Source organism: Lutra lutra, chromosome 1 (genome assembly GCF_902655055.1).
Source record: "Lutra lutra chromosome 1, mLutLut1.2, whole genome shotgun sequence".
NCBI classification, from domain to species: domain Eukaryota; kingdom Metazoa; phylum Chordata; class Mammalia; order Carnivora; family Mustelidae; genus Lutra; species Lutra lutra.
In genome coordinates, this window is record NC_062278.1 from 123,950,538 (window position 1) to 123,977,943 (window position 27,406).

Sequence of the window (27,406 nt, forward strand, 5' to 3'; positions counted from 1 at the left end):
AGTCACCTTTGGATCAAACTCTGCTTCCCTTATACCAGTGGGAAAGCAGTATTTCCCCTTGGTTTTTATTTCTGCCTCCCTAGTTGTCATGATTTCCTGGAGCCCTTGTTTTCTGACACTTTATGCCTGTGTGTGCATCATTTGAGATGACCATGTCAAGTCAGTTCTTGGATTATTTAAAATATTAACATATCTGAATGTCTCCATTATTGTGACATCCCTAGAAAAATCTTTATGTCTCTAATAAAAATTGGAGCAGATTTTTAATGCACAGTAACATTGAGAGAGAATTTCCTCTGAAGCATTTTTACCATTCTTCCAAGTCTGGGGTAAGCTTATTTCTGGGAAAGGCAGTTTGTTTGGAAAATCATGGGTAGGAAAAATAAAATCGTAGAGATTGACGTAGAAAGAGGAGGAAACAGAAGTTGAAGTTAGCTCCAGTGGTGCATGACCTTGCATTTTTGTTTCATTTCCTCAATCAATATTTTTTGACGAACAGATAATGAAGAATTACAGATGGGACTGCCAAGTAAGCAGGAGCAAGTCTATAATGCTAAGGATTTTTAAAAAGGAATTCGAAGATGTCCCCTGGCACTGTACTGTGGAGGCTGCCCTGATGCATGACTGGACTTTAAGCCCTTTTAGGATGGAAATGAGATTTGGTCCTCTGAAGATCTGTCATAGAGCTGGACCCACACAAGGTCTTCAGTGACGATTTGTAGCATTTACTAAACTTGAACATACCATTCATCTATCTTAATGAGGTAGCCCAACGCGTGGTGCTCATGAAAACTGAAATTCCTTTGTTGAACACTGAGTCACATACCCTTAAAATATTGGCATTTTATCCTTCCTTATTCAACTTCATCTCATAATCTGTCCCTCCAAGATCCAGAGGGATCTGTTCACAGCCTGTGAGGGACCCAGGCTGTGGAGTTCTCCACACACTTTGGAAAGGACATTAGAACTTCGTAGTTAAGAGCACCAGGATTGCAGCAGAGACATGGATTGGAACCTACCTCTGCTACTCGTTAATTCTCTGTTCTTAGGCCAGTTTCTTAGCCTCCTGAAGTCTTGGTTTCCTCACCTGAAATGAAGCTAATAAGCATACTTACTGTATCAGGATGGTATCAAGTTTGATTGTGAGTAAGCAAAAGCCCAAAGTACTAGTGACTTAAACAGTAGAGAAGTTTATTTCTTCTCATGTATAAATTTGGAGGTAGATAGTCCAAAATTAGTGTGGTGGCTCTGTTCCATTAAGACCTCAGGGATAGGCCCAAGCTCCAGCTCCCCAAGAAAGTCTTTTTCTTCCTTATGGTCCAAAATTGCAGCCATCACATTTGCTTTCCAGATAACAGGTTAAAGGAAAGAAGAGAAGGAAAAAAATGTTCCCAAACTGTTTTAGGAGAGTTCCTGGAAGCCATCATGTGACACTTCTGCTTGCATTCTGTCCACCACAATGGAGTTGCGTATCCATGTCCACCTTTAAGAGAAGATAGAAAATAGTAAATTTATCCTGGATGGCCACATCCATGACCAAAGTTACATGACTGTGAGAGAAAGTTATATCCCTGGAGGCAATGTAATGTATACCTCACCCACTCAGAGAGCTGTGGTGGAAATGAAATGAGGTGATGTCCAAAATCCATTCATGTACCTGGTAGGGCTCACTGAATCGTCAGTTGTACCATCATTGTACTGTGTGGAGAAAGAGGAGGGTCTCAATAAAAGGACTTGAGGCCTACCTCTGCACTATGAGGGGCCCTCTTAGAGTGTGGAAGGATGGTGCTGGGTCTTTAAAAGCTATAGTTCAGAAACCTGGGCCCTCTCCTTTAACCCCTGGCACTTTCTCCCTCCCTTCCTGCAGGAGCAGATCTGGTGATTAATGAAGTGATGTGGTGGGACCATGGAGTGTATTATTGCGCCATTGAGGCTCCCGGGGACACGTCAGGAGACCCAGATAAGGAGGTGAAGCTCATTGTCCTGCGTAAGTGCTGCTGGAGCTTTATCTTAGCCACCCCATCACTGTGATACTTTCACATGCAGAAAAAAGAATAGAAGCAAGCAAGCCCAGGTTATTGTTGGATTGCCAGCCTCCAAAGTTCCCTTACTGCAGCTAAACCTTTTTTTTTTTTTTTTGCCAGTATTTTGATTGAATGTAATCTGTAGGTCAAGAGCTGTATTTATTAGACCTCCAGAACATTAGACCTGGAAGCTCTCACCGGCATGTTTACTTAGCTTGCTGTTGGTGTCTCCCCTGCAGACTGGCTGACAGTGATCTTCATCATTCTGGGAGCCCTCCTTCTGCTCCTGCTGGTCAGCGTGTGCTGGTGCCAGTGCTGTCCTCAGTATTGCTGCTGCTACATCCGCTGCCCCTGCTGTCCTGCCCGCTGCTGCTGCCCCGAGGAAGGTGAGAGGGGATGGACGAGCCATGGGAGGGGTGATGCTGCAGACTGCTATCTCAAATACATCAGCCTCACACACCAGGCCAACACCTTGGGTCCTTCCAGGTTCTCCTCCATGCCCTTCTCCCATCACAGGTGCAGAGGTCTTTGACCTCAGCCCAGAAAATGATGCTCCAGGAAGTTGTAGACCCAAGGGGGAAGACTTCTGCCTGTCTACATCCTAGCCTGTCTAAGGTCTCCTTCCAGTTGTTGTTCTGCCTACTGTTGGTATTTCCTCAGTGGCCCTGATAAACCTGTGCTTCAGTATTTGCTCCTAGTACTCACCTTGCTTTGATAGGGAGTGGCAGGAGTGGGTGGTTTGAATGTAGTTTGAATGTAGTAGGGAGAGAGGAGGCCACCCCTTAGAGATGGCTTGAAGACAACAGATAGAGGAGAGAAGTACTAAAGCAGTGGTTCTTAAACTTAAGAATCACCTAGGGCTTGGTAAGACTTTGTTCCTGGCTCTACCTCCAGAGTTTCTCATTTAACTGGTTTTGGATAGGCCTGAGAATTTGTATTCTCAAAAAGTTCTCAAGTGATGTGATGCTGCTGATCTGTGGGCCACACTTTGAGAACCTGTTTTTAGATGAAGGAAGGAGGTTTAGAGGAAGGAGAGACAGAGCAGAAGATCTTGCTTTTAATGTGATCTTTCTTTTGGTTGGCTGAAATTTGACATTTTAGAACAGAATTATGTCATGTCCTAAAAAATTTGGCTGTGGAATGCCAATCTTTTTTGTAGAAAATTATTCTATAAAATTCTTTTCTTAGTAAATAGATGGCATGGGATCAACTGCTTTAAATGGAGGGAGTTTTGTGTCCTTAAAACAACATTTTTCCCTAATATAAGCAAAGTAGTACATTGTAGAAAACTTGAGAATTTCAGGAAAATGTAAAGACTAATCTGAGCACTCAGAGATAATCACTTTTATCTCTCTTATCAGTCTGGTTCATTTGAACAGGAATTTTTTAAAAGAAAAGATAAGGAATTACTTCTTAAGATAGAAACAAACTTAATCTACGATGTCAAGAAGGTCAGTGGCCTGCATCTGGTTTTAGGCCCGTGTTCCAGGCTGTCTTACGGGAAAAGAACTAACTTATTGGATGTCTGCCATGTATCGGCCCTTCACATATATTTCCCTAGATGAATCCTCACAACTCTAGAAGGCTGTATCATCTCTACTGAACAGATGAGGGGACTGAAGGTCAGAGTGGTCACAGCTAGTCGGTAGCAGTGGCAGTATGGTGTTGAATCCGGGTTCACCTGACTTATGAGTGCCTGAATCTCACACAGTAGAGGCTGCCACAGCCTCTACATGGAGACCACAATTGGCTTGGCAGTGATACCAATGGCTTCTTTAAAGAGAGGAAAAATAGCAGAGAACTCCATATTGGGCTGTGGAACTCCTTACCTTTCAGGAGCCTGTGGGAGAGATGCCATGGAGAAGTCACTGTCACTGGAGTAGTAATACACAAAAAGAGATGAGAAAATCACTCCCAAGATGCCTTCTTAGAATCCCTAGGTCCGTGGGGCACTAAAACAGGCAGGACTGGGGACAAGGCCAACACAAATGATAAATGTATCCACTGTTTCAGTAAGCTGATAAACAGGTTCTGGGGGGAGAGTGGTTTCTTCTAAGCAGTTAGAGTTCGGTTCATTTAGAAGAACTGATAACAAAGAAATGCAGGCCACAAGTAAAGATCCCTGGACTTGAGCAAATGAGGTCACTTTCAGAGTGAGTCACTACAGCAGACTGTCCTGAGAATTTTGATGACAAGAGGAGAGTACATGGAGAGGGCAGAAGTTGTTAAGGAGAGGTCTTGGATGAGGGAAGAGGTGTGTATGATTGTTGGTTGGAATAAAATAACCCCAAGCATATTTGTAGGCAAAGAACCAAGGCCAGTAGGAAATGACTAAACTGAAGCTTTATGAAGTGAGACAATCACTGAGCAGGTGGAACAGGTGGGAGTGACATCAGGCATATGGAGAAAGGACTACATTTAGAAAGGAAAGGTAGGGCAGTCTGACCTCTGGGGGGAGGGGAGAGAGAGAGAGAGAGAGAGAGAGAGAGAGAGAGAGAGTCATTAAATGTGAGGATGGTCCAAGTATAAGGGAAGCTGAGGGATCTCATACCAGCCTGTCTCTATTTCAGCAAATCATAATTCTAGAGGCAGAAGGGAGCTTGAGAATGACCCTGGTGCTTCTTAACCTTCTCTGACCACAACTCACCTCCCTAACTTGGTCCCACTTTCCAATGAGTTAATAGAGGACCAGCGAAGAGAAAAATGAGAATGACAACAAATTTTAGTAACCCTTGGTAATTCACATAGTGCTGGTAAATGACCCACAGTAGAACTTAAAGATGAAAGTTATTGAAACTGAATCCTAGATCAGTTGCTGGCCATCCTTCCCACAGAACCTCTAGACATACCCTGTGGTAGGCCACAGGGCACTCTGGGAATCTCTGATCTGTGCCACCCACCTCCCCATCCCCCTCACAACTGAGGGAAGTAAGGCCTAGAGAGACTTCAGCACAATCACACACAGCTTGTTGGTGGCAGATCCTGGACTGGACGTAGGTCTCTCGATTCCATGCCCAGGGCTGGTTCCTCTTTCTCAAACAAGATGATGTCATCAACTGAGAGTTCATGGGGAGGGGAAGACATGAGAAGAGGGGGAATGTTTAAACTGCTCTCACAGAGGGAAGTGGACTTGATAAATCAGTCAAAGGAAGCCATGTTGGGGAGTGCTGTTTGAGTGAGGTCAGTTGCCTGGCTGTGCTGTCAGCACTGGCAGCACGGGGCCGGAAGTGAAAGCTGAAATGGTAAGAGTTCAAGCTCATGGGATTCTAGGAAGCTCCTAATGGTGTCGCTGAAATGACTAGCCAGTCAAGTTAGAGGGGGCTAGTAGTATGGGAAAAAGTGAAAGGACTGTGTGATCATGGGTTTAAAGAGGGTAAAGAGTGAGTTCTGTAAGAGTGAAGAGGGGCTGGGAAGGGCTAGGAAGTCCAGATGGAAAGCTTCAGACACCATGGGTGATGCTGGCTGCAGGGAAGGAGAGGTGCTGGTCGCTGGAGGAGGGGGATGTGCTGTGCCATTTCTCTCACAAAAGAGATGTCTTAAAGAATATGCCCTGGGTTTTCCTCAGAAATGAAGATAAATAGGCCTTTGGTGGTCTGGTCTCCAAATGTGTACTTTTATTTCCTGTGGGGTCTAAGGCAAAAGAAGGGACCTGTTATAACAATTTATTATGTCAGCGAGAGCCACTGTCTCTTGGTCATCTATTAGGCACATCACGTGTTTTGCTTCATTTAACATCTGCAACTTTATGAAATAGGTATTTCTGTCCTTAGCTCACAGAGGAGGAGCCTGGGACCAGAGACTCTGGAAATTTACTCAAAACCACACAGCTGGTACATGCTGGGATTCATGCTAAAGTCCATCTGACCCTCAAAGCTTATATTTAAGGAAACTTAACCCTGAGGACCACAGTTCTCAAAAGGATGTTAAGAACTCTCAATGGTCAACTCCAGTTGGGCTTTCTGCAGTAGCATTAAGGAGCTTTTTAACAACTTGCACTTGCTTTGCACTAGACTGAAGGAGAGTATCTGGGAGTGGGCTCTAGGAATCTATATTTTTAACTAGTGCCTTAGCATGATCAAGGCAGACTTTATTCCACTGAGGTTCATAGATAACTAATTTGGAGTCTTTTGAGGCTTAGCTACTTTCTCCATGTCTCTTCTTTTATTGCCTGATTCCCCATTAGATGAACAGCAGAAAATCCTGACATCCCCATGGGACAAGAGGGCCAGGGAGAAGCTCAGAGGCTGTTTTCCACTCAAAAGTTCTATTACAACAGGGAAAGGTGGGGCCCTGGGGAAAAGGGTGTGGCAGCTAAGAAGAGAGCAGGTGGGTTAATCTCTGGAGTATGGAAAATTTTACAGGAAAGCTTATGGAGGATCTGTAAGGGTCTTTATGGAGTTGTCTGTCTGTGCAGAGGATCCTGTTAGTTAAAAAGCGTCATTCAAGGAACAACGTGTAAGCCCAACTTTCTCTTTGTGAACTGTGGAATTGGGGGAGTAGGAGAAGGAAGTGGCCAGGATTCAGTTAGAGGGGTAGAGAGTGGGTAGGGTTGTTCCTAACAGAGTCAGATGCCCCAGGCCTTAGAGGCAGAAACTAGTCTGGAGTGGGTTTTGAAGTGTGCAGCTGATTCGGAGAGAAATAAAGCAAGGAGGTACCGCTGTGGAAAGTGTGTTTTGTTTCATCACAGAAATAAAGGAGAGTCTGGGGACTCAGTGATTTGGCAGAAAGAGGACAGGCTTGGGCATCGCAGAGGCACCTCTGTCATCACCAGCTATGGGACCTTGAACTGGAAAGTCAACCTCTGTGCACCCAGCTTCTTCATCTAATCCCCACATAAGACATTGTTCTGAGGATTAGTTAGCTTATGTAAAATGACTGGCACATGTTTAGTAAGCCAGGCATTATGTGTGCAGAGGGTGGCCCATGAAGGGAGATGGGGGAGGCACTGGTTAGCAAGAGGGAGAGGAAAGTGCTGTGCACGTGGAAGGTCTGGAGTGCTGCCACCTGAAGGTGTGGCCGCTGGGGGAGCTGCTCCAAGTCTGTATCTGCTTTTCTCCAGCCAAGGCCGTGCTGCACTGTCCCAGCTGCAGCTCTGGACATTTTTGAGGGCTCATCAGCAACCATGTCTTGTGCTGGAAGTGTGTTTCACACTGGAGCCACCGGGTCCAGATGGCCACTCAGCTGTTGGCCTCAGCAAATCCCTGACCCTGTGCAGCAGGGGCCAGAATGCCTGTCTTCTGCCTCTCTTACCGTGCCAAGAGGAAGCCCCAGGCAGAGCCCTGCTGCTTTAGAGGTGGCCGAGAGGCTTGAGGAACGCAAGAAGAGGTGAAAGTGTCAAGCCAGGGGCCCGAGGCAGGCACTTCCTGCCCTGAAACACACAAGTACATTTCCTGCATGCATGGATAGACAGAGACCTTGGGAGACAGTTACCTCAGAACAGAAATTCATGAACAAAACCAACTAAATGCTTTTGTTTTTAATTTGCACTCACGGGGTGGAGGGGAGGGGACTGTGTGCTTCACATTAGCTGCACCTGGGGTACTGGAGTGACATGTCTATGGGTTCCTTGTGCTGCTTTTTTATATGATTTTTTTGCCCTGACATGCTCCCTTCTTTACCTTCACTGCATCCCTTAGAGATTCCTCCCACTTAGGGACAACCCAACACTTGCTGAGATAAGAAGAGTAGAAAGGATCCATTGGAATATACTTCAGCTTTTTGCATCTCTTGCCTCCCTCCCACTAGTTCTTCCCCCCAAGGTCTAGAACACCAGCTAGAAGGTTCTTCAGAGTCCTTCCCTCTACCAGTAATTCTGCCCATTGACCTCAGCACCTACATCGTTTTTTTGGTTTTTTGTTTTCCTTTTTCCGCCTTGAGCAGGCAGACCTGAGGTTCCCTGGCAGCCCCGGCCTCACAGCCCCCTTGAAGTCCTTTGTGTCTGCATCTTCTCTATTTGGCCTGTGGCTGAAGGCCTTGTTGGCCCAGGACCTGGGATTTCATGTATTGCTCATATCCATGTATCTACCTACATCTTAGGGGAACCTGGGAATGGCAGGATGATGCAATGTTTTCAAGACTGGGAAGTCAGATGTTATATGTATACTTTCCTGGAGTACATTTCCAGCCCCTTGCCAGATGACTGATGGGTTACTGCTCCTTTAACTCTGACTCCTATACAAGATAGGTTAGAACTGGCCTCTTAGCAAGGCCACTGGGTAGAAAGAAGTGAAGTGGGAGGTGTGGGACTTGTCCTGGGTTAGGGTCTGCATTTCTCCTTTTTCCCCTGCAGCCCTGGCCCGCCACCGCTACCTGAAGCAGGCTCAGGCCCTAGGTCCTCAGATGATGGAAAACCCCTATACTGGGGGGGCGGACAGGAGCTCCCAGGTTTCATCTTATCCAATGAACCCGCTGCTGCAGCGAGGTAAACCTTGCCCGAGATTTGGGATGGAAGGGGGCAGAGGGCAAGGGTAGGCACTGGGTCTACATTGGGACCCTCATGACCAATAAATATGGCGGGTATCTGGGATTGAGGATGGGGTCGGGATAGATGCAAGCTGATTAATGTGGCATTCTGGTGCCCTGGTTCTGAGGAGTATGTTTTGGGCCAGCAGTTCTGCATGTTCTTATCCTTGTTTCTATTCAGATTTGTCCCTGCGATCCAGCCTCCCACCGATGCCAATGACCCAGACCACCGCTTACCCTCCCATTGCAAATGGTGTCTTAGAGTATTTGGAGAAAGAGCTTCGGAACCTCAACCCAGCCCAGCCTCTGCCCCATGACCTCAAAGCCATATCTGGCCAAGCCTGCAGCATGCTGTCCTCTTTGGGCTCTGAGGTTGTGGAGCGCAGAATCATCCACCTGCCCCCACTGATCAGAGACCTGCCGTCCTCAAGGAGGACCAACAACTCCTCCCACCAGCAATGGCTTACCCCAATTCCCCCTGGACCCTGGGATCCGAGGGAGGGGAGAAGGCAGCCCCACTATTCTGATTTCCACCAGGAGCTTCAGGACCAGGAGCCTAAGCGCTGGGCGTTGGAGGCACGGGAGCTGAACCAACTTCGGAGGGGAAGACACCACCGCTCTGGGGTGCACGGGTCCCCTTTGCCCTGGTCAGACAGGGACAGCCTCAGCGATGGCCCCTCATCAAGGGAGTCCCGTTGGCGGCCCGACCACCCACCTCTCCGGAGCCGGTACCCAGACGGACCCCGCAGGCCCAGACCCCAGGAGAATGCACAGAGGCACCGGAGGCGCAGACACCGTAGCTACTCCCCTCCCCTTGCCTTCTGGCCTCAGTTCCTGGAGCTCTGAGGAGGATGAGAAGGAGAGGCACCCCCAGAGCTGGGGAACCCACCGCCACCACAGCTCACACTCCTCTAACTGGCCTGAGGAGAAGCCACCCAGCTACCGCTCACTGGATGTCATGCCAGGCAAGAATGGCAGGAAAAAAGGGAGTGTGGAGAGGCGTTCGGTGAGCCTGGGGCATCCTGCTGCGGGTGGGGTGTGGGCAGAGCGGGGCTTGGCCACAGCTGACACAGGCCACCCCGCCTGCCCCTGATGAGGGTACCTCGTCCTTGAGCTTGCCCTGTAGGCGTGGTGAGACCTCTTGTCAGAGCTAGAAGGGGCCTGTACCATCCAGAGGGCAGAGGGAGGGCTCCATGCTTGATGCTTAAAAAGGGCCTTCTCATCCTCAGACCAGCCCTCCTCACAGTCTCGTGAGGCAGGGTTCCCCCATTTCACAGATGAAGAAACAAGGCCCAGAATAATTCAGCGCCCCTGAGTAGGGAGCTAAGACTTAAATGCAGGTTTCGTGGCTAAGGCTTTACTTCCTGTCATAGCTGCCTGTCTTTACTTAGCAACCCTATTTCCATACCCCAAATTAGACCATGCCTGACAGAGGACATTTGTGCCACTTCTGCGGGCAGCAAGTCAGTGTGCAAGGCCTTGTATTTGAGGATGAGGTCCTGTGAGACCCCCTGGAAAGAATCCTTAAACTGATTAAACAAGCAACAAACAAATAAAAAACAACTTATATTCCCAATATGAGTCAAAACTTTAGGGTTTACGGTTTTAGGAACAGGCAAGGTGCCAATGAGTGCCAGTCATAGCTTACTAACCTAAAAGGGGTGCAAAGAGGGATCATAGGCCTTTTAGGCCTTCAATTTTTTAAAGATAATGACTTTTAAAAATCATTTTATAATTGATATACCAAAACGATGTGTTCCCTTATGTCACTTTGCAAAATTATGCTGCCATGGCTCAAAATATTCATGAACTGGCTTCAGAGTCAACTTAAATGAAAACCTATTTCTCTATCTGACCAAAATCCTTTTCTACTTTGCTTCCTTGAGATAAAGGGATATGTAGTAGGCTCTGAGGGAAGTTCCAGAGTAGAGAATATTATAGGAAGAATTTTAGTCTCCCACACACTTCCAAGGATGTCTGGAAATGCAAGTTTAAACCAATCCCAGGCATGGAGTATGCAAAGAAACAGGCACCTTATGGGAGCTATAGTGCTAGCTTTTCTAGATAAGAGCCGTGGCGAAAGAGTAATTCATGAGGAAGGTAGCAAAGTCCTGTAGGTAGTTCTAAAATAATGACAGTTCTCATAGATGTCCTGGAAAGAGGCAAAGACCAGTAACAATGAAATTTAGTAAGTATCCTTACTAAGTGGTACCTAACTATGGCCATTGATGCCATATTCCATTTAACCCTCACAGCATCCTGTGAGGTTTATACTCTTGTCTTCATTTTTATAGTGGATACAACTCTTTCTTCCATGTTATCAATAAGAAAATTATATCCTGGAAGAACACCTGGAACCAGTTAAAGCCAGGACAACTGCTGCTACTTTAGTCAGAGAGTGACTCTCTCTTATCTTCATTTTAACAGAAAAAAATGTAATTTGAAAGGCAGTTTTTGACCTCAAATCCAAACCCTATCTTTGAAGTTTTTCTTAAGTTTCTTCTCTTTAAGTGAAATTATGTGGTTTCTTATAAGAGAGTAGGTGAAAGAAACACTTGTTATGTTCCAGATATTGGGTAAGCCTTTTCCAAAACTTATTTATTTAATCTTTGCAACCATGTGTGAGGCTCAGTGACATTGGATATCATGCTCGACGTCACACAGCCAATAGGCAGTGAAGCCAGAATGTGAACATGGGTAGCCTGCTGACTCTCAAGCCTGTACCTTTTCAGTAACTTTATGCAGCCTCATTTGAAAGAAACAAGAATCATTTCGGGCAGTGGTGTTTCCCTATTATATTTCTTCCTGGGTAACTTTATTTCTTCCTCATTTTCTAAAAGTCTCACAGCTTCCTTTATCATTAAGATGTACACACCACTAATTCTACCGCAAGCAAACCAAATTTTTCTATTGTAAGTTGCTCACAAGATGCAAAGATTTTGCTAAGGATCATTTTGAAGGTGCCCATTCATTGTTTTGAATTTCTCTGAGCTTATCTCCCGAGTTATCACATTATCACATTGAACCTCTTTACTCATATTCTGAATGAGTACAGGCCCAGGGCTATGGCTGGCTTTAGAAGATTGGTTGGTTTGAGAGCACAGTGTTTTGTTTATAGTCTGAATTTTGAATGCCTTCAGTGAAGCAAAAGCCTCCAGGGCCAAAGTCTTACTCTTTACTGCTCTCCTTGGTGAGGCTGGATGCTTCCCATACACTATTTTCCCTCCCCCTCCCGCCATACACTTTTCTAACCTCTGAAGGCCTTCAGGAGCTTGCTGCTAACTTCAGAACTTATAACACAATTGGGCCACTAGATGGCAATCTTTGATTATGTATAACGAAGTTGCCTTTGCTCTTGAGTTAAATAATGTATCACTATTTTTTTTAAATCAATCTTTCAGCAGTTACAGCTTCACCATAACTTTTAACAAATGCTTATTAAAAATACTTTATTAAATATTCAGAGCAGTATGCATTAATCAAAAAACCTCTTGGCTTACATGGAACCTTCTCTCTAAGGATAATATTTAGCAAGTAGATACTGAGGAACAAGGGCTTCCATCCAAAAAGGTAAGAGAACTATTCTCTGCACAGTGCCATGAGAGAAAATGGGAGAGTTATGTTGAGGAATCTCCCATTTGACTACAGAATCAGGATTCCAGCAGAGATCTGACCTCAGGTTTTGGTGTTTTTTTCACTTCATCAAAGGCTACATCTTCAAAAATACAGGAAACTGTAATGTCAAGTTTTTTTTTTTTTAAAGATATTATTTATTTATTTGACAGAAAGAGATCACAAGTAGACAGAGAAGCAGGCAGAGAGAGAGGAGGAAGCAGGCTCCCACCAAGCAGAGAGCCCGATGCGGGGCTTGATCCCAGGACCCTGGGATCATGACCTGAGCCGGAGGCAGAGGCTTTAACCCACTGAGCCACCCAGGTGCCCCATGTAATGTCAAGTTTTAACTCCTGTGGTTTCAGACTGGGTTGCTCCTCTGTTCCTGGCCTCCTTCAAATGGATTATCTTTCTTTCTAATCTTGCCCTACAAGAAAGGGCTTCCCAAGGCATTTCTGGTTTGTTACAAGTTGCCCTATACCTCCTGTTCTTAATACAAAGAAACTCCTGCATTCCTTCTTCTCCAATTAAACTCAAACTTTCAGTAGAGAATCCAGATTCTTTTTTTTTTCATTTTTCTTGACTTGATTTAATAAAAAAATTTTTACTCAGTATACTTAATCTTCTACTTTTAATACAATTCCTTGATCATGTCTAGGTTTCTCTTCAGCAAGCCCTGCACAAGTTTCTTTTGTCCCATTTCATTGCTTTTCTTTGTATCAGAGAATATTCATCCCATTGCATTTTGATTAGAAGCCACGCTCCTTAAAACTCATTTTCCTGATAAAATTGAAACAATTTTTTTTATAGTAACATGAATGTATATACATATACAATGCATTTAATGGTAGGTTTTGGGACAGATACCTTGTTTTGCCATTTCAAATAGGATAAGAAAGGTCACATTCTTGAACTATAGCTATAGATATTCAAATTTAGGAATGATCCCCAATAATACGTAGTTAGAAATATGAGAAACATAGAAACATAGACATTGTCTTTGCCCTGATAGAACAAGTTGAAAAAGCCAAAAGATCAAGCTGAAGAAAAGTCACTGAGTTTGGTCAGTAAGAGATAATGATCTTTGAAAAATAACTTGAGAGAAATACTAAGGTATGAAGCTCAACTTTTTAGAAAAGGGCCAAAAGGAAGTGGTTCAAGAGAATATGAATAGGAAAAAGAAGAACTGGGCCATGTCTTCATGAACAAATGGTAGGGAGATAGGCTGACGAATGGACAGGCTGACGAATGGTAGGGAGATAGGCTGACGAATCAGTCTAAGGAAGATTTGAAGGTGTTGAACTCATCAGGAGGCAAAGTGAATGAGACTGTAAGAAATTTTTAAACATTAAAGGTATTTGAGGGAGGCTCCAGGAAGTTATGAAAGAGGAGAAACCTAAGCCTGGGGAAGAGACTGGCTTCATGAGGAGTCAAGAAGTATTTTTTAGGTTCAGTTATGTTGTCCCACAACTCACCTAGGATTTGCACCAGGATCAAGTGAACCTTGTATTTTGTATGCACAGACAATAGATCCCAGCTGACTGGATTCTTTTGTGTTCTATTCCCCAGGAGAGAGACAGCTCCCATAGTGGAAGGAGTGTGGTCATTTAGTCACCTGGCACAGCGCTACATCTTTGACTACTCCTCAGCTCCCACATGTCATCAACATCACCCAGATTTCCAGCTGACTTGGGAGGGACACTGAAAGTGTCTATCTTGCAGATTCTGAGAACAAAATAGAAAAATATTAAAAACAAGAGTTTGAGGAATTAATGACTATAGTGTTAGCTTTGGCTCACACTCTGCACATTTAGAGTGTCTGACTTGTAATGGACTCTAACTGGTTTGTGATCTCTCAGGAAATTAGTAGCCTGAGTCTTCAACTAGGTTACAGAGCTCAGAACTATGGCCATTCTCAAAGTGAGAACTCAGGAATCTTTAAGAAGAAATCAAACATGTTTCAGGTACAGGAAATTTATTGAATATGGAAATTTCCATAGGAACTTGTCTCTATTTCTATAAGATACCTCCATTTTAGGAGTCCGCCTTGCTACACCCGTGCCCAGTCTTGAGGGCTCCTGAGGGTCAAGTCAGAGATGGTACAGGAAATGCTCTCATGGGTTATTTAGGCAAGTGTAGAAGATCACTGAGAAGCAGTTATACACCAAACTTATCTCTCTCCCTTGTTTTCTCCTCCCCCCTCCTCCTCCTTTTTTTTGGGGGGGGGCTACATCTAATTTATATATCCTTACATATTATGTATCCACTAAAATCACTTTACATTCTTCTTGGGAACAACACAGTATACAAATAAATTAGAAAGAAAATATACTGACCTAAGGATTCTGTCCCAAATTAATACTTACTTTGGTGCACTTGAGTTTTCTTCCCTACTAAATCTCAGAGAAGAGCCAGCTTGGCTCTTCTTGGATAGTTTGGAGTCATCTTGGACTTGGATAGTTTGGAGTCACCTTTCTCCTGGCACCACTCAGCCTTGTAGAGTTGAGATTTCCCAAGCAGAAGCATCGAGGTAGGTCTGGCCACTGAGAGAACCCCAGGAGGAGAGGACTATCCCCTCTCTATAGTAAGCTCTACTACTCCCTCCCATTTTCCCCAATCCCTTTGCTGGTTTCATGAATCCATCTGTGCTTGATGTAGAGATGCTCCTTGAGAAGATTGGAAGAAGATGGTCTGAAAGGAGGGGTGTGTGTGTGTGTGTGTGTGTGTGCACGTACACTCCTTAACAGTATCTTTATGTATATGGCCTTATTCTCAATTTAGATTCTATTGTGTTGACACATTCATTTTCCCCCCCAGCCTCATTAATTACATCCAGAGAAAATAGATTAAATGCGTGCATCAGGCAAAGATTACTTTCAGATTTTTGATGTCTATAATGTAACTGGGTCTAAAATAGCAAAACAGAAACAAAAATAAAAAATTTTTAACAGATAAAGAAGACATAAAATTGAGTAGGTGAGGGTCTTCTGGGTCTGGACAAGATGGTATAGACTTTTTCCTTGCTCCTTTCCACTAAGCATAACTTTATAAACCCTGGAAATGGCATGAGAAACAGGCAAAGGAGAACTCTAAAGGATGTTAAGAAGGCGGCAAGGTGGTTTGGGAACTCAGGGTGTGAGGCATAACACAGAGGCAGAGTATCTTGAATCCCCCAACCAAAAAAGACACCCAGAGCTGGCATTTCCCAACTTCCCACCTAGCAAAAGAAGGTAATATAGCTCATTCTTCCCCCTGGATTTAGTGGGAGTCGCTTTGACAACCTCGGGCAACGGGGACCGTCTAGGAACCCTGCCAAAAATAAGTGACCAGGGGAAGTACGCTCCTTCCCTGCTAGGCCAGAGACTCTTCCATGGAGAAGTACTATGGTGAGTAGGAAGAACCAGTAAGAGGCTCAGATAAAGTGGGTAACCCAGCTGAGAAAGCTCTTTGTTCCCAAGGGCCAGAGACTCTCTTCCACTGCCCAGAGATAGTAGTGCTGACTACGAAACCAGGAAAAAGGACCTGTCACAGCTAACAGCCTGAGCCTGGAAGCCACTTGTTTCCATGAAACTGATACTCTCCTCCCTGGCCCAGATTAACTAGGGTAGCAGGGGAACACCAAGAGAAAGATTTCTACATACTCCTCACCAAGAGATATCTAGCAACCCAGCCAGGGGAAATTCTGTCTGTCACCTCAGGCAGCACTGACAGAGACCAGAGTGATCCTTAGCAGAACCATGTACATCAAATAGACCAACATAACATCACAAATGTTCTGAATCATTAAACTGCCATTGGAATCATGGCCTGCAAAAGTAGGTGACAACTTGTATGTTGAACCTAATAGAGTAACTTCCTATAAAATAAAATATTAAAATAGGACCCAGAGTATCCTAACATAATAGACAAAATGACCAGGATACAAACCAAGAACCAAGAAAATCACAACTTGAATGAAAAACGAAATCACCTGATGCCAACCTGATATGAATCAGATGTTGGAATCATCTGATAAGAATTTGAAGGCAGATATTATAAAAATGCTACAACAATCAATTACAATTCTCTTAAGAAATAGAAAATCGCAAAAAAGAAATAATAATTATGCAAAAAAGAAAAGGGAATTATAAAACTGAAAAATACAAAGCTCAGAAATTAAAAACTCACAAGATGAGCTCAACAGAAGAGTGGAAATGGGAGGCTACAATCAGTGAACATGAGGACAGAACAATAGAATTCACTCAATTTGAACAATAGAAAAGAAACTGGAAAAAATGAACAGAGTCTCAGGGACCTGTAAGACTACAACAGAATATCTAATATCATTGGAGTCCCAGAGAGTAGAGGAGAAAAGTAGGGATGAATGAGTATTTGAAGAAATAATGGCTGGGAACTTCCCGTATTTGATGAAAGACACCAACTTAGAGATTGAATGAACCCAAAAGCTAAATGAACCCAAACAGGATAAACCTAAAGGATCCATGACAAGATACATCATAATTAAACTTTTAAAAAAGGACAAAAACTCTTGAAAGGAGCCAAAGAGAAACAAGGCTTTCTCTGTAGGAAACACCAATTTAAGTGGATTTGTTATGTAAAACCATGAAGAAGGAAAGGGCTAAAAAGAAAAGAACTGTTAACATAGTTCTCTATCTGGAAAAGCTATTTTTCAGGGAAAATAAAGACATTCAGAGATGAGTGAAAGTTAAGATTCTGTGACTAGCAGGCCTACTGTGAAAAGACTGAAGTTCTCCAAGCAGAAAGGAAATGATAAAAGAAGGAAACTTACAGCATCAGGAATCAAGAAGAAACAATAGAAAGAACAGAAATATGAGTCCATACAATAGCACATTTCCTTATGAGTTTTATAAACAGATTGAAACAAAAATTATAATACTAATACTCAAAACAATGATATTTAAAGGTGGGAAAGGTAAAGAGACCTAAATGGAAGTGAACTTTCTATACTTCATCTGAAGTGGTAAATGTTGATACCAGGACATCGTTATAATTAGCACCCACAGTAACCACCATGAAAATTATACAGGGAGAAAAACTCAAAAGTATTACTCAGACATCAGAAAGGATGAATACCTACCATTTATATCAACATGATGGAACTGGAGGGATTATGCTAAGTGAAATAAGTCAAGCAAAGACAATTATTATATGGTTTCAATCATATGAGGAACAGAAGGAATAACTTGGAGGACCATAGGGGAAGGGAAGGAAAACTGAATGGGAAGAAATGAGAGGGAGACAAACCATGGGACAAAAGGAAACAAACTAAGGGCTATAGAAGAGAAACAAATGTAGAAGAATTGAAATCATACAGAATGTGTGCTCTGACTATCATGGAATCAAACTGAAAATCTATAACAAAGACAACAGGAAACTCTTGAAACCCTTGGAAACTAAGCAAACACACTTCTAAATTATGGACAAAAAGGAGGTCTCAAGGGGAATTTTAAAAGTACATAGAACTAAATAAAAATGAGAACACAACATATCAAAATATGTAGTATCCAGCTAAATCAGTACTGAGAGGGAAATTTATAACACTAAATGTTTACATTTAAATGGGGAAAGATGTCAATTTCTGTAATCTAAGTTCTTAATTCAATAAACTAGAGAAAGGAGCAAAACAAACCCAAAATAAACAAAGGTATGAACTAATATAAGAACAGAAAATAAAACTGCAAATAGAAAACATTACCAAATAACTCAAGAAACAAGAAGCTTGTTCTTCAAAAATATCAATAAAATCGATAAACCTCCATTAAGACTGACAAAAACAAAATACATACTATCAATAATCAGGATGAAATAGGAAATATCATTCCAGATACTGCAGCCAGTATAAAGTAAGTACAAAAGTATAAAATAAATAATAAACATAATTATCATATAGTTATTAAGCAATAATTATAAATAAATAATGAGAGTACTACCTATAACTTTATGCTCATAAGTATGGTGGCTTAGAAGAAATGAAATCATTCCCTGAGAACCACAAACAGCCAAAATTCAACTAAGATGTAATAAATCATCTCAAAAGTTCTATAGCCATTAAGGAAATTGAATTTTTTTGGCTTTAAGATTTTTTTTATACTCAATTTGTTCTATTTTCACATCATGTCCAGTTTACTGATACAGGTAAGTGACAACTGTAGAAGCCTGGATATCTCTCAACACAAATGAAGGAATAATGTTTGTTTCCAAAACATTATCTGCTCCGCTGGAGGAACCTGGGTTAATGTAAAATTTTTTAATGCTCATATGCTTCAAATTTGTGCGTATGAGATAAGAGTGTCCACATCAAACTACCTCTGCAACAGGGCTTAAGCTGGCTATATCTCCCATGGAATGACTTGATGTCCATATCTCCCCATGGAATAACCTGATGCCCATATTTTCCCATGGAATAACTTGATGCCCATGGAGCAAACCGATTTTGAACTGCCCAGCAGTTACAACTTTCTGTTCTAGATAATTCAGATTCTCATCAAAGTCTCTTCTTACAATCTGAATATCACGGGCCAAAGTCTTGAGATAGTCGTAGCTGGTTTTGGTCCAAAGTTTCCAGCACAGAGAATGTTGAATCTTTCCTGGCACCAGCAGTTTTTTTAGCTGGCAAACTAATATGGGATATGCGGGTCTCTTTTTACCAACACCAACATCCTGTCACTGGGCTCCGCTCAGTCACCACAAGCGCTGCCACCTCAGGAAACTGGATTTTTAATTAAAAGCTCTCTGAAATGAAATCTCCAGACCAAGACAGTCTTACTGGAGAAGTCTAGCACAACTTTAGAAGTATAATTAACACTAACTTTATACAATTTCTTCCAGAAGAAGAGGACATACTCCCTGCTCATTTAAGGAAGACAGCACAAAGCCACTGCAAGTCATTACAAAAAAAAAAAAAAGAGAAAACTATGAACAAACATCCTTCCTGAACTGAGATGTAAAAATCCTTAACAGAATATTACCAAATATTTAAATATACAAAAATAATTATACACCATGAACAAGTGGGAGTTGGTCCCTATACATAAGCCTGTTCCCAGCATAGTAAAAACAATCTTGAAAGATGAAATTGGAGGACTTATTCTTTCCAATTTTAAAATGTACTATAAAGCTATAATAGTTAAGAGAGTGTGGTACTGACATAGTATAGACATATTGATCAGTGGAACAAATTAAGAGTCCAGAAATAAATCTTTACATTTATGGTAAATTGATTTTTTACAAAGCTTTTTAGGCAATTCTGTGAGGGAAGGATTGTCTTTTCTACAAATGATGCTAGGTCATTTAGATAGGCACATGTAAAAAGATGGATTTAGAACCCTCATATACATGTAAATAATTAATTCAAAATGGATAACAGTCTAAATGTAAGAGTTAAAACTGTAAAACATTTAGAGAAAAAGAGAGAAGAAAACCTTTATGTCCTTGGATTAAGTAAAGAGTTCTTAGTATGACACCAATAGCATAATCCTTAAAAGAAAATAATTATAAATTGGACTTCATCAAAATTTAAGTTTTGTACTTCAAAAGACACCATTAAGGAAACAGAAATACAAACCACAAACTTAGAGAATATATTCACAAATCCTTGATAAAAATACTAACCATAATCTATAAAGAAATCTTATAGCTAAATAAGACAAATGACAAAATTTTTAAAAAGAGACAAGGTTTGAATAGAGATTTCACAAAGGAAAACATAAAAATGGTTAATGAGCACATGAAAAGATGTTCTAAATAATAACTATCATTATATAATAATACTATCACTACAAATTAAAACCACAGTGAGACACCACTTCATACCCACTAGAATGACAATAAGGAAAGAGACAATAGTAAGTGGTAGCATAAATGTGGAAAAATGGAAACCTTCATAGTTGCTGATGGAAATGTGAAATGATGGGGCTGCTTTGAAAGACTTTTGGCAATTAAAAATGCATATTAGACATAAATTTACCATACAACCCAGAAATTCCACTCCGTTATTACCCAAGAGAATTTATCTACATAAAATATATATAAATGTTCATAGAAGCCTTATTTATAATAACAAAAAAAATAGAAAAAAATCCAGATTTCCATCAACTGGTGAACATATGAACAAAATGTGGTATAGCTATACAATGGAATTCTATTCAGTAATAAAGAAAAACAAAATACTGATGAATACTACAACATGGATGAACTTCAAAAATGTTAAGTGAAAGAAGCCAGATACAAAAGACCACATATCATATGATTCCCATTTATATGAAATGCCAGAAAAGGCAAATCTGTACAGACAGTAAGTAAGTTAGTGGTTGCCTAGGACTAGGGTTGGAACAGGAATTGACTGCAAATGGACAGGAGGTTTCTTTCCGGGGTGACAGAAATGTTCTAAAATTGGATTGTGGTGATGGTTGCACAATTTTGTAAACTTACTAAAAATCATGAAATTGTATGCTTATAATGTGTGAATTCTATGATATATACTATACCTTAATAAAAATCTTAACTATAGTAGATCAAACATCATTACAAAATGTGTTTTCTGATATACAATGAATGATAGAAATCCTTTTAAAATGTGTTCATATGAATGATAATTTTAATTTAAATTTTTTTTCTTTTCTAACAGAAAAAGGGAAATTGAAACAAACTGGAAGAATTGTTAAACTTCAAATATTTCATTTGAAGAGATTTTATTTTTAAAAAGAGCCCTCCTGGATTTTGAAAAAAGACAAAGGAAAATGTTGAGCAGTTGGAAATCATTGTGTCTTAAAACCCCAGGTTTTGAAAGCCCTATCAGATTATGAAAAAAGACAAAGGAAAATGTTGAGTAGTTGGAGTCATTGTGCTTTAAAACCCCAGGTTTCAAATGCTAGCCACTCTCACATTCCCTGTAATCTCTGCTCACCTCTTGATTTAGTTTTGTTGTCAAAGTAAACAAAGTTCCCAGTTATATTTATTTTTAAAAACCCAAAGAAAATATAATTTTTATTCAAAGTTATTTTTCAACATCTACAAAAAGTATACAAAGATACAGGCATCTTAAAAATAAAAACCAGCTCTGGTCTCAATTCTGTTGAGTAAAATATTATGCTTCTTGGGGGTAATTTCATGGAGGACAAAGTTCATTTTAAGTTCAGCTACATCAAGATATGAAATAGCCATAAGAGACTCTTAATCTCAGGAAACAAACAGAGGGTTGCTGCGGGGGAAGGATAGGGTGACTGGGTTATGGACATTGGGGAGGGTATGTGCTATGGTGAGTGCTGTGAATTGTGCAAGACTGATGAATCACAGACCTGTACGCCTGAAGCAAATAATATATTATATGTTAATTAAAAAAAAGATATGAACTAGCCAGTCCTTCCCTCCTCACCACCTCTACCTACTGCTCAAGCTCTCCTTCTAATAAATAAATAAAATCTTTTAAAAAAAGGAAGCTCAAATTTACATATTTTATTTCTTATAGATGAGATACATTAGTTTGTTTAGGTAAATGCAAATTTTATCATTTTAACATTTATTTTGCAATCATAATTCTCATAATTAATATTGGTTTTTTATTTAATGCAGGTTCTCCATTCCCAAGTATTTTTTTTTCCCAAGTTATTTTTATTCATCTTTTCTTATCAGGACTTCATCATTGCATAGCTTTTGCAAGAGGTTCTCATAAAGGCAATTTTACTTGAGTTTGTTCATGTTTATAAAAGCTGTCAGGCCCCTACAATTTCAACCACATCTTGATATAATTTTTTCTTTAGAATACTGTAGTAGTTGCCCCATTATCATTTGGTATTGAATTCTAATGTGGAAAAGACTGAAGATGGTCTGTGGGAATACTTTTTCTCTTCTTTGTAGATCAGTGGCTCTTAATATATGGTCCCAGGTCAGTAGCATCAACATCATATGGGAATTTGTTAAAATGCAAATTACCAAACCCCATTTTATGGCTACTGAATAAGGAACTTTGGTATAGAGTCCAGAAATGTTTTGAAAAACCATCCAGATGTTTCTCATGCCTACTAATGTTTGAGAACTATTTCTTTTTTTCTGCTTAGATACTTGAAGATATCTTACCTTGAAATTCAATGACCTACTCCACTAATCCAGGATATTTTAAAATTGAGAGTTCTCTGTCAAAATTTCCTGAATTCCTTTCAGTGTGCACTCTGACTGATCAAGGATACAAAGCAAACAAATTAATCACTTGGCTGCTATGACCGAATGACTATACATCTCAGGTTAGTTTTAATTTATGCCTATTGTCCCAGTGTATTTATGACTAGGGCCTCCTTTCATTTTCAAGACTGTCCTAGTTTGGATGGTAGATTATATGGTCATCCTATTTATGACCAGTGAGCCCAGTGGCTTGCAACATATCTATGATCAAATGCGTTATGATCTCTGGGGAAGCTCTGAGAGGAGATTCAGCATAAAGGCCCATAGTTTTGGAGTAAAAAGCTCTTGGTTTGCTATTGGGCTATGGTGGAGACTGAATACTCATTTGACTATGGATCACTGTTGCCCCACATGAATTGAGTGCTTTATCTACCAACCCATAGAATCAGCCATTTCCAGCAATACTCCTTTATCATGTGGTATATTTGGGACTGCGCTTGAGCAATTGTAAATTGGATGAGCTGGTAGCTCTTAATCCTGGTGTGTCTATTCCCATTGCGCTGCTATCCTGCTCTCATTCTTGACTTTAGCCACATGCAATGTTCTTGATGGCCAGAAAAAATCTGAGTCTTTTGCAGAGGGTTTTGCATGACAGTTGGTGATGACTTCTGCAATGCAGCAGAAGTCAATGCAGTCCCACCAAGTTTGTGACCCTGCAAAAAAAGAAAGGTAATTCCATCCAGTGGGCAGAACCCTAAACATGACATCTCATTGCTCATTTAGTCCAAAGGAAAGCTGGGTTGCCTCTTGGGGGAAATTGGAAGGGGAGGTGAACAATGAGAGACTATGGACTCTGAAAAACAATCTGAAGGGTTTGAAGAGGTGGCGGATGGGAGGTTGGAGGAACCAGGTGGTGGGCATTAGAGAGGGCACGGATTGCATGGAGCACTGGGTGTGGTACAAAAACAATGAATACTGTTATGCTGAAAATAAATTTTAAAAATGATTGAAAAAAACCAAAAACAAAAAACAAAAAAACAAAGGAAAGCTGGCCTAAGGAGAAGCTCTATAGTAATACATGACTAGAAAGCTAATGATTTGGCAGCACAGTCAGGGACATGAAAGGAACAATACGAGAATTGAGGGTGTGGCTCAGTTGGTTAAGTGTCTGCCTTCTGCTCATGTCATGATTGCAGGGTCCTCCTGGACTTTTCAAGGCATCTGCTTCTCCCTCTGACCCTCCCCCAATGTGTTCTCTCAACCTCTCACTCACTCTCTCTCTCAAATAAATGAATAAAATCTTTAGAGAATTGGTACTAAGTTGGTCTGGAGAAAAAGGTATGCAAAGGGATCTCTCAGAATGAATTCAGAGTATTAGAGTGTTTGTGTCTTTATATAAATGCCCACCAAAGGGCCTTTACTCCATAGATTTTCTTTACCTAGGTAAACATGATGAACTCCCTATTTCAGCCCTAGGGACCCTATAATCAATTATTTAATTCCAAATATTCCTGTGACTCGAACCATTATGATTGTCCCACCAGCACTTCTGTCTACTAAAGTAACCAGCCCAAGTTGTTCTTCTGATAATTTGGTGCTACTTACTAGTCTCTGCCACCCTGAGATATCATATTCCTTATTGAAATCATAGAATCCATTTCAATATCAGTATTTGCCACCTTTGTCTCTGACCTACAGAAGCCAGCCACTATGGTGCTTTTCAAATATTTTGGTACTACCTTCACTAATGCATTTCTCAATGTTATTGTGACTGGCATGTCCTTAGGGCTGGGATGGCTGAGTTGGTAGTACATGAGAGACCCACTCTAACATACTTACCTCCCTAAATCTTTTTTTTTTCTTTTAAAGATTCATTCATTTACCTCACAGAGAGAAAGAGAGAGAGAGAGAGATGTGAATGAGAAGGGGAGAAGGGGCCAATGAAGGAGAGAATCTCCAGCAGACTCCTCACTGCCAGGGAGCCTGAGGCTGAGCTCAATCCCACAACTCTGAGACCATGACCTAAGCTGAAAACAACTGACAGAGCCACCCAGGCACCCCACTCTCTAAATCTTTTTATTCCTTCTTCTATAGAGGATTTCTGGCATTTCAACTGAGCATAAGCCAGGAATGAATCCAATTTTCTGCCTACCAAAAACAAAAAAGAGAAAATAAAACTAATATTACACTTTATGTTAACTAACTGGAGGTAAAATAAAAACTTGGAAAAAGAAATTAAATTTATGGTAAAAGTAAAACAGAAAAACTTACCAAAAACAGACCAACTACTTTGAGGCTAAAGAGGATAATAATTTAAAAAGGAAGTTGGATTCATAAAATATTGTTGTTATTAAACATCTGTTATAATAAATAAGAAATGATGTAATAATAAGAAAAAGCTGACCCAACAACACTGAAAATGCATGGTTGGAAAATTATAATTAGTACCCATATAACTGTCCTTAGAAAGGCATAATCCAGCTGAAACATTGTAGTCCCTATGAAAAATGTACACTCTTAAGACTCAACAGAATTTCTACAATTTATACATGTTCTTGTTTTCCAGAACTAGGCTTACCACATTTAATTTGGTTCCAAAGATCTATTAGTATGAAGAAAGGGGGGTTTGGGTTAGTAGATAAAATACTGTAATTATCAGAAAGATGCATTTCTTCTATGTCTTCTATGTCTTAATAAAATGTCATTTTTTTCCTACCACCTGGACTGAAAAATTTACTATGGTCTTATCAAAACTGGATAGCTGAGAGGTCAGGCCCTATACCAGATCGCACCATAAATACCAATTCTTGAGGTCCTAGTGAATAGTACAATTATGTTGCTTATGAAGAAACCTGAAGTACCATTTCTGATATTCTGCAATTTTACCCCTGAATCAATCCCTAAAAATGTGGAGTCATCGGTTCTAAATGGCAAGTAAGGGGATTCCCATATAACTTTACATAATCCCAGAAACTAATTCAATTACACATTTGTGCTTTTAATGGCCATTTAGAGATGCTAGGCCTTCTTCAGGAATACTACACAATGTTTACAGAGTTTAGTAACTGATGGGAAGATATAGAGTCTCAGGGGACTTGCTCTTTAATGTCCTGGAATATCCAGTCCTAGAACTGCCTCTATCGTGAGAGAAAATTAGAGGACCTCTGCTCAGATATGATGCTACTTCCCTTCCCTAACAAGTAGGAGAAAAAAATGCCTTAGGATGGGTGATAACCAGACAAAATCCCAGAAATGGGGTCTGGGAAGAGTCCAGGGAGCCATCAGAGCTTTGTCTCTTGGTCTCCAGGTTGATCATGTTCCCTTGAGTATAGGGAATCTGCTTATCTGCTGGCTCCTGTAATCCTCTGGCTTTATAGGACATAATAGTAGCCCATGATGGAGAAGATCAGGCAGACCACCAGCAGGAGACAGGAAAACAAAATGAATTCAGCCCACTGCAAGAAGAAATAAATATAAGAGAAGAATATGAAGAAACTTTAAACGGATCTTCATAGGATGAGGACTATGGAACAAACTGACTCAGGGTCACCAGCGTAGGCAGAGGTTTGTTAAAAGAAGAATGGCTTCACTGGCCTCTCCTCATATGGTCTATGGCAGCCATTATTGCCACTCTACATGTCCATTCTCCTGGCAATGTCTGTTTATATCTTAACCATCTTACACACAGCACTGAGTGAAGAATGTGGGAGGCAAAGGGATGGAGGAAGAGGGAGGAAAGGAACTTGGAGGGAAAATCTTGGGTAAACACAAACTCCTGCTTCATCAGATCCATACCTGTACCAGGCCACTGAACTGTGCCACAACAAGCACGATGATATTCCCAACTGCGACTGTCAACAACCAGGCTGCCTGGAGTACAGATTTCATACTAGTGGGAGCCTAAAGAGGACACAGGTCTGTGAGTAAACAAACTCCCCAAAACCACCCTATGACTCAAGCATCTATTCAGAAAACTTTTCCCACAAAAGTTTCCAAATTTGAACTCCTCCTCCTCCAACTTTAGCTATCATGTTGATTTAAGGGGTGATAATAATGTGAACAGTAATAATAAGATGGAGCTCTTAATTGAATACTTCAATCCATTATTTCATATAATCTTCATTATACCCTAAGAGATAAATTCTATCAGTATTCTTACTTTACACATAAAGAAAAATATCATTAGAGAGATAATTAACTTGCTCAAGTTTTACACGATAAGTTGTACAATCAAAATTTGAACATGGGCAATTTGACTCCGTAGTCCTTATTCTTAAAGTACCCTTTCCTAGATCCCAAACAGCATCAGTTACTATGCTGCACTGCCATGACTCCCTCTTCAGGGTCATATATAAGAAATCTAAGGCCAAAAAAATATAGAGGTCTTGGCCAGGATCACATACCATTTAAAGCAGTGTTATAATTAAAATTCATCCTTCTCCAAGCAATATATTTGCCTCCACTTTTCACTTGCAAAAACCTACCTGAGAATAGGAAAACTCAAGTCCTGTGACAGAGAACATGACCTCCCCAGCTGTAACCAGGGTGTACTGTGGTAGCTGCCATGCAATGGAGAGTTTGGTGGTAGGCATGTCTTCCATCTTCCAGGCCTGAGGATCCTGACTGGTGTGCTTAGTGAGGAAAAGAAGAAATGGGTTCATCAGCAGTCTCAAGTAAATATTTCTGATCTACAGCATTCTATGATCTTATACCCATCCCCTCTTTGTATTTTCATCCTTCAAGAGACAGCAAATTCTATAAATTTCAGTTTTTTAAAATTCCTTTTGGGGGACGCCTGGGTGGCTCAGTTAGTTAAGCAGCTGCCTTCGGCTCAGGTCATGATCCCAGCGTCCTGGGATCGAGTCCCACATCGGGCTCCTTGCTTGGCGGGGAGCCTGCTTCTCCCTCTGCCTCTGCCTGCCATTCTGTCTGCCTGAGCTCGCTCGCTCTCCTCTCTCTCTGACAAATAAATAAAATCTTAAAAAAAAAAATTCCTTTTGGTAACACTGCACTCACTTACCTGGGTTTAGTCAGTCAGATACCATTATTGACAGAGTCCCTAAATGGCAGAATATTTTGATATTGTTCTTATTTGGATTTCCACCTTTTGACCTATAGGTACTCTGATCCTGGCCAACATTTTAAATATAAAATGGCATCTGAATTTTACA

General features: G+C 41.0%; 2 protein-coding genes and 1 pseudogene across 2 annotated transcripts in view; 1 reads left to right on the forward strand and 2 right to left on the reverse strand.

The window, feature by feature from the left end:
* Nucleotides 1–16,980, forward strand: part of ILDR1 (immunoglobulin like domain containing receptor 1) — a 32,550-nt gene extending 15,570 nt beyond the window's left edge. Inside the window, 6 exon segments of the mRNA XM_047735408.1 lie at nt 1,868–1,987; nt 2,264–2,410; nt 8,314–8,445; nt 8,668–9,296; nt 9,298–9,492; nt 13,668–16,980. Of these exon segments, the coding sequence (XP_047591364.1) occupies nt 1,868–1,987; nt 2,264–2,410; nt 8,314–8,445; nt 8,668–9,296; nt 9,298–9,492; nt 13,668–13,709 (1,265 nt within the window). The 3' untranslated portion in view covers nt 13,710–16,980.
* A 901-nt stretch (nt 16,981–17,881) lies between these two features.
* LOC125103688 (vacuolar protein sorting-associated protein 29-like) lies at nt 17,882–20,230 on the reverse strand (annotated as a pseudogene).
* A 4,982-nt stretch (nt 20,231–25,212) lies between these two features.
* SLC15A2 (solute carrier family 15 member 2) overlaps nt 25,213–27,406 on the reverse strand; it is a 40,740-nt gene continuing 38,546 nt past the window's right edge. The window contains 4 exon segments of the mRNA XM_047735533.1: nt 25,213–25,612; nt 25,614–25,690; nt 26,031–26,135; nt 26,720–26,866. Of these exon segments, the coding sequence (XP_047591489.1) occupies nt 25,429–25,612; nt 25,614–25,690; nt 26,031–26,135; nt 26,720–26,866 (513 nt within the window). The 3' untranslated portion in view covers nt 25,213–25,428.